Genomic DNA, 7912 nt, shown 5'->3' on the forward strand with positions numbered 1-7912 from the left:
ACGCTGCCACCACCGTGCTTCATCATGATGCTGCCACCACCGTGCTTCATCATGATGCTGCCACCACTATGCCACAGCTTGGAAAATGTTGTTTATGTTGATTCCTATTTCTTTTTTTTTCTTTCTTTCTTTTGTCAAGAAATAATCAAGGAAATTAAACTTTTTTTTCACCTATTTTAAAAAAAATTATAATTTAAGGCATTATAAATGTATTTTTCTGCACAGAAGACATTTCTGACATCTCTCTCCTTATCGTGGTGGTTCTGATTCTGTAGAGCTGCAGGATATATGTATATATATGTATGTATATATATAGCTGCTCGGCTTTCAGAGTGCCCTCTCTGCACCGTCACAACGGGTCGGATTTCAGGCCGCCGAGCCTCTTTGACGTTTCTTTTCGGCTGTTTTCAGGTCAGATCGGCTCCCTGCAGGCCACCCAGATGGCCCACGAGGCCACCATCAGGAACCTGGACCAGGAGCAGAGCCGGCTGAAGGAGAAGATCAGCCGGCTGGAGGAGGAGAGGGAGGCTCTGCTGAACCAGAGCCAGGCCGCCAACGAGCAGCACAAACAGCAAGTGATCAAACTGGAGCAGGTACCTTTAAAACTTGCTGTAGTTTTTCCACAGTAAACAGTAGAGCCGTCGCATACGGTTTAGTCTGTTGCTTCCAGCTGTTTGTCGGAGTTTTTCCTCAGAATTTTTCACGCCGGTGTGATATGATCACGACATTTTCGTCACGACAGAAAAACCAGCTCACGTTCGGTGATGCCGTCTCCTTCACTCAAAAGTTCAGACTTTAAACTCTCGTGAAAAAGTGAAAGAAAGTCCCCGGAGCTGCAGGTCCTGATGTGGTCGTCGACCTCATTCTGGACAGGAGCTATTTTCAGTCGTTGCATCGATAAAAAGAGGAAGAAAGAAGCCACACCTGCTTGTATATAGCTGCACATATTTGTCTTTAGTTTGTTTTTATATCAAATTTAGCTTTTCATGTTCACATCTGCCACCTATGTTTACATTTTCAACTTTCAAAATGCTCCGTTAAGCATGTTTGTGGTTTTTATTGTGATAAATAACATGTTTTTTCAAATCAGATTTTATATTTTTTGTGTGCTTTTGAGCCCAAAATGTTCATATATGGGGTTAAAGTGGAAAAACAATAGCTCATATAGGTGTAAAGAAAGCGCATTTGGGGGGCTAACAACCCCAGTAACCTAATCATTACTTGTCAGTCTAAATTATCCCCGACACGGAGACAGGATTTAGTCTGCTGCCACCAGGTGTTTAGGACTATTTCCTCTGAATTGAGTAAATATGTCGCAGCGTCAGCATCCATACGAGCGTCTCATGGATTGATCCGGTCGAATGGCATCGTTTATGAACTAGTAAGTGAACCAGGCTGTTGTTGGACAGTGTGACACCTGCTCCTGGTTTAGATCGTGTTTGTTGTCGCGTTATTACTCGTTGGCGACTCCAGGTGGCTCACCGCTCGGTTTTCTCGCCGTTTTCAGTCTCTGCGCGAGGAGCACCAGGGCTACGAGAAGGAGCTGTCCAGGCTGAGGGCTCACTACGAGGACGAGACGCACCGCTTCAGGGAGGCCCAGGTCCGAGCGCTGGAGGAGCTGGAGGAGAAACACCAGGCCCTGAGGGAGGAGGCCCAGCAGGAGAAGGAGGACGAGAAGAAGCTGCTGGTGACGGTGAGTCCGGCGTCTTCACGGGTGCAGCAGATCTACAGAATCTGGTGAATTTCTAAACGTGGAATACATTGATCTACAGTTTCCTGGTTTACGGATGAGCAGTTGGTGGTGCCATTTGTGAGGTTTCCCATAAAACTTCTGATCCTTTATTATTATTATTATTATCTCCACCTACAGTCGCAGGAAACAGCACACAAGGAGCATTTAATCATCACTGCTCCAAAGGTTCCAGCACGTAGCAACAGCGAGCGTCATAAGAAAGAGACTGGGTTTAATAAACGCTGTTTGTTCTGATGGTATAAAACACGGTGCCATCGCAGCCTCGGCAGGATTTCCTCTCGTTGTGTTTCCATGTCTGTCAACACAAGTTAACCCGGCCCGAGAAAAACAGTCTCAGAGACGGCTGGCGATGATTATTAATAAATCTTTTAACTTGATCTTTGCGAAGCGATTAAGAGCCACAAGTGCTGGTTTTTTTTTTTTTTTTTTTCGGGATGGAAGCAGTAATTACGACGGCCCGGTGTTGCTCTCGGGGTTCGTATCTCTGCACAGAAACATTCGCAATTAAATTCCCTCCTCGCAGCCTTAAAGAAACACGCGTCTGTGAGAAACGAGCGTTTAATTAGGTCGACATGAAGACGCGAGGCGGCGTCGCTCTCCTCCGTTCTGTCGTCTGCTGCTTTTCTTCCTTCCTCTCTTTGACTTCAGACATGGAGGGAATACAAATGCGCTCGGCGCCAACAAAGCGGCAGCAACTGATCAAATTACACAGGTTCAATTAATTTAACCCGATCCATTTACCAGAACAGAATTACATCAGCGGCAACGAATGCTCGCAAGCAGCAGCGAGGACTTCGTTGTCTGTTCACTCTGATCCGTCGGTTTAACGAGATGAGCTTAAACAGGCCGAAACCACGCGTTTGGATTTTACCAAAACAAACGAAAACCTGGAACCGACATGTGCGACTTCTTCCCGAGTGTCCACAGCTTTTAGCAGCACTTACAAGACGTGGTTCATACTGTAGATGTTTTACAGCGTTCTTAGTCGACATCACACATCTGCTCACTAGAAACACGTCCTGCAGGTCAGCCGGAGAGCTGGCTGCAGAACTTTTACAGGTTTTTACAGAATCTGCCTTCATTTCAAACTTTTTTTTTTTCATAAGCTCATGTTGAATAAAGTTAATTTTAACAGGATCAATTTATTTCTCTTTCTGGGTTTTGCTCTGGGCAAACTTTTGACACGTAGACTAAACAGATTTTCATGAATTATAATGATTTTCAGCTCAGATTCGGTTAATTTTCCAGATGGAACTGAATGTCGTAGATAACTAGTTCAGGGCATTTCTAAAAGATAAAAATCTAATGTTTTTTCTATTTTTACACTTTTCGGTTCTAGCAAATTGCGTAATTTTGGTGATTTTTTAAATTTAACACGTCAGTCAAACCCGGGTTGCTAATGGTGATGGAGCTTTAGAATTTTTAATGTTTTACAGAATCTTGTCAGAGAAAATGCTTTAGTTTGGACAGTTTTTTAATAAGGCATGTACATTAAAGTCAATCTAATTAATGTTATTGTTTTGGGCCTATATTCTGACTCTTGACGGGTTTATTCGCCGTCATTACACTAAGCTTGTGTAATTAAATCTTTCTCTATTAACTACACTAAAAACATCCACAGACACACTTATGTAACTATAATCGTAGTTTTCTGACAGTTGGCATCAAAGAGCCGTTTTGACTCTCGCGCTACATTAGCCCCGTTATTCACGCTCGCATGGCTCCACCTGCATTTGTTGACGGAGTTCAGCACAAAGCGTGAGCGCTCGTTGGCATCCAGTCAGAGCGGATCAGCTCAGAGTCATAAAAGCAGCGTTACTCACATACAGACATGTACAAAGGAGAAGCTTTAGTCTTAGATGTTGTCCCTTTTTCCTGCTTTTCAATTGAATCATGGCCAATATGTTTTGTATTTTTTGACAAAAACGTTAAAACAGACTTCTACAAAGCAAAGTCCAGACACGAATTCTCAGCTGGACCGAGGTCTGGACTCTGACCGGGCCTCCAGAACTTCACCTTGTTGTCTCCAAACCATTTCTATGGAGCTTTGAGCTCATTGATGGAAAACAAGTCTTCTCCACGTCTCAGTTCTCCTGCAGACTGCATCAGGTTGTCNTTTATTTTTATTTTCTTATTTATTTTGTTGTTATTATTTAATATTTACTTTTTAATGTTATTTTCTATTACTTTCTTATTATTTTCTTGTTTGTATTTATTCTTTTTATATTCATTTTCAATCTTTATTCATTTTTTTTTAAATTGTCTTATTTTCTTATTTGTATTTATTTATCTTCTTATTTTATTTTATTTTTTAAATATTTATTTGTAATTTTTTTTTTCTTTAAAAACAGAATGCATATCAAACAAGAGCTCGGGTCTTAAGAGGTGAAACACATTCACCTCCTGCTTTATTGGTATGTTTATTTGTTAAATTAACGTCAGTCACTTAACTCATGATTATTAATTTCCATCCTGACGTGTAAGTTGTTGTATTGTCTAACTTTTGCGTGAAAAGTGACCTGAACGCTTTACCAGAAGCCGGAAATGTTCCCCCAGATGTCTGAAAGGGGTTTTGGTGTTTGCACAGCGAGAGGCGTAGAGACGCTGCAAGCTTTTATCAGAGCGAAATCACAAATAAGTACTGGCAGCATAAAGAATTAAATATTTTGCACTTCCCCAGTTGTCCCAGGAGGACTGTCGGCGACCGGGTTGACTCATGAACGAGCCCAACAGAATAGAATATGTTTCGTGGTTTCACTAGGTGGAGGAGATGCGTCGGGATTTTGAGGAGAAGCTGCGGTCGTTCAGCCAGGCTCAAGCCCAGTTTGAGGCCGATAAGCGGCGAGCGCTGGAGGAGCTGAGGGCCGCCCACCGCCAGGAGGTGGAGGAACTGCTCAACAACCAGCAGAACCAAAGCGCCTCCTCCACGGAAGACCAGGAGAAGCTGGCCGAGCTTCATAGACAAGAGGTGGGCCAAGACGGGGAGATAGATGTGTTTTGGAAGAGCAAAATATTGGATTCGCATGTGCTTTTAGTGCTTCTGTGGGAAGTGGACGCAGCGAGTTACTTGACGGGGTAATTGCTGTTCTGGAGGCATGAAAACTGAAAAATGTCGGATTGTTTTGTTGGTGCAGGTGGCAATAAACCTCTGTTGCATGTCATCCCCTTATTTTCTTACCATTTTTTTCTTTCCTCTCAACTATTACCTGTCCAATATAATAAGTTTACTCAAGAATAACCTTTAAAAAAGACATAATAAGATAAACTGGCGCAATATATCCATGTAGGCGGCTTCGCTCCAAACATCTCTGAGTGTATTTTGGCAGCTTTGAGTCAGCGGCTTTCCGAGGAGCACAACTTCCCTTTGGTTTGTTCACCTCTCTGCGTAGGTGGAGGCGCTGATGGAGCGGGTGGAGGAGCTGAGCAAAGACAAGGTCCGCCTGGTGGAGGAGTACGAGGCCAAGCTGGGCAAGGCTCAGGAGTATTACGAGAGAGAGCTGGAGGCCATGAGGAGGACTCACCAGCTCACCACCGAGAACCTGCTGGCCTGGAAGAGGACCGAGGTGATTCGGCTGTTTGTTAAGACAACTGTTTCTGCCCGTTGCTCAAAGCACAAAACGTATTTTTGGTGCTAAATGCTAAGTTTGAATCCCTCTCACGTTGTTCATAGAGGTCGAATGCTTGAGTAGAAGTTAACGTTTGGGGGCTCGTCCGGGATTAAGAGGATGTCATGACTTATTTTGATATATTCTTCGATTTGCTCCTGAACAGTTTTTTTGTTTTTTCCTCACTGTGTGCTCACTTTTCGCTGCAGTATAAAGTCCTGCACCTCCAGAAATGTCCTCTGTGCAGTTTAACGAACTCAAAATGCCAAACGTGTTCAAGTATTTCCAAAGTGCCAGCAGGTGTTACCAACAAGAGAAAACAAACAAATGGATGAGAGATATTTTACCGTTTCAGGCAGAAATTCCCTGAATTTTTGTCCTGAGTGTTGGTCACAGCTGAGCCACTGACGGCTTCACGGCTGCACAGAGGAGCAAAGAATTTGTATTTTCTTACAGATTCTGGTTTAAGCAAACGTTTTATTTTTTGGTAAATTTTCAAACGAGACAGTTTGGATTTTATCCATTCTAACGTTACAGATGATTAGTTCAAGGACCGTCGTAAAGTTGAACATCTGATGATTTTTTTTTGTTTGTACCGAGTCTTACTCTGATAAAAGGTTTTGTTTTAGGAACTTTTTCGAGTTCACGTAACACCTTTCATCCACAAAAATACTGATTTGTGAAGCTTTAATTTGTGTGTTTCACTGGTTTGCGGTGATTTCTGAGAAACTTTCTTCAGTTTGTCTTCGTAGACCTCCTGACGCTGCCTCCCTCGTCCGCTCAGAGAGGCTAACGGTGTGATTCTGTGCTCATGTCAAGGTGGAGCTCCGTAAAGAGTTCCAGGCTCAGGAGGCAGCGCTGCAGCGTTCGCTGTCCAAGCTGAGGAGCGAGCTGCAGAAAGCTCAGGAGGAGGCCAGAGAGAATCGAGACAAGACCAACCGGCTGCAGACGTCGCTGGCCAACGCCGAGGGGACCATCAAGGTTTGTTCGTATTGACGTGAAAATAGCAGATAATTGTGGCTTCTGCTGCTCAATTCTTCTTTTATCGACGGGATCCCCTCAGAAAAATGGTACGAGAGTCTTCCTGTGGGTTAATCTGAGCAGAAAGTGGGCTCAATTGAACGAAAAAATGTTGCTGAAAACAAAGAGAAAAGGAAAAGCCTCGGGGTGAGAGCTGCTTTCAAGAATCTCTGAGTGCCGACGTGAAATGTAGTGTGCACTGATGGTACTGCAGGCGGATCTGCAGAGCGGCGCTTTAAAGACGTCGCAGGTGGACAAACGTGTTGTCTTGTGCTGCAGAACCTGCACAAGCAGCTGGAGGAGGCCATCCAGGACGGGGAGATCTGGGTGATGCAGCTGAAGGACACCGAGTACGAGCTGGAGGGCAGCAGGGAGCGAGTGCAGCAGCAGGCCACGGAGATCCTCCACAAAGCCAGTAAGAGCAGCTTCTGCCTGTTCCTCCAGCACCAGGCAACACACAGAACATCCTCTCATGAACGAATCAGTTCAGATTCAGATTCGCTTTGTTGTCATTGAAACCAGCACAACGAAAAGTCAGGCGCAGGCCTTTCAGTGCAAACAAATAAACATAAAAACGTAGTAAACAATGATACACGACATAATATAGCTAAAAAGATGAAGTTAAATAATAAGCACAAGCACAGTGTATACAGCACAGACATACAACATATTGGACTTATTACGATCAATAAAAGTGCTTTTCTATTGAGGAGTTTTACTAAATCTAATCTTGTAGTTGTGAGATTTTATTAAAATCATTTGAAAATGTTGCCAAAGCCAAACCTTTTATCTCTTAACCTTTACAGACGTCATGTTTAATCATCGAGTCTCACTTCATTCAGTCAGATTTTCTTTAAATCCCAGCTGGCATGTTGCAGACGTGTCTTCAGTCCAGCGGCGTGGATCTGAAGACGTCCTTCTCCGCCTTTATTAGTGCGACTCGTGTCCTCTGGCCTGTTTGGAAGTGAATGTTTCTCTGTTTGAAAGCCGTGGATTAAACATTTTATAATCCACTCAGAAGCTGGAAATGTGTCGTGTAAACTCTGGTTCGACTACTTTTTGGAACATCTGCTCTCTCCCCGCCCACTTCGTTCCCCTGCTCTGTTTTCTCGTTCACCAGCTTCACAAGCAGCTTGTAGGGAGACGAACACACAGCTTCTGTTCAACAACAACAACAACAAACATCGACAAAACATCAAAGTTTTATCAGATACCGAATCTGTTCTCAGTTCTCTTATTTTTAGCTTTTAGAAGCTCCTTGAACTCATCACGTGTGACAAACAAAATTCACCAAATCTAAACTTAAATTTGCAAAGTTTCATCACTTTTTTCAGGAGTTTTCAGGACTTTATAATGCAGTGAGCCACAGAGAGTAAAAATGTGCAAGTAGCAAAAAACAGCCAGAAACTGCCTGAAGTTCAGAGGATTATGGGAACAAACCGGGCAAACATGTACCAAAGTGGTCAGATCCAAACAATTCATTCACTCATTATACATGCAAATAACAAAATACCTGTTGTATGTAGCGTCATGA

General features: G+C 43.3%; 1 protein-coding gene across 1 annotated transcript in view; it reads left to right on the forward strand.

The window, feature by feature from the left end:
- The window catches only part of LOC103365072 (protein FAM184A-like), a 70066-nt gene that overhangs the window by 21198 nt on the left and 40956 nt on the right, over positions 1–7912 (forward strand). The window contains exons 5-8 of the mRNA XM_008292403.1: positions 4515–4721; positions 5143–5316; positions 6178–6339; positions 6658–6828. Of these exons, the coding sequence (XP_008290625.1) occupies positions 4515–4721; positions 5143–5316; positions 6178–6339; positions 6658–6828 (714 nt within the window). The remainder of the gene's footprint in view (positions 1–4514; positions 4722–5142; positions 5317–6177; positions 6340–6657; positions 6829–7912) is intronic.

The sequence above is a fragment of the Stegastes partitus genome, unplaced genomic scaffold (assembly GCF_000690725.1).
Source record: "Stegastes partitus isolate 25-593 unplaced genomic scaffold, Stegastes_partitus-1.0.2 Scaffold807, whole genome shotgun sequence".
NCBI classification, from domain to species: domain Eukaryota; kingdom Metazoa; phylum Chordata; class Actinopteri; family Pomacentridae; genus Stegastes; species Stegastes partitus.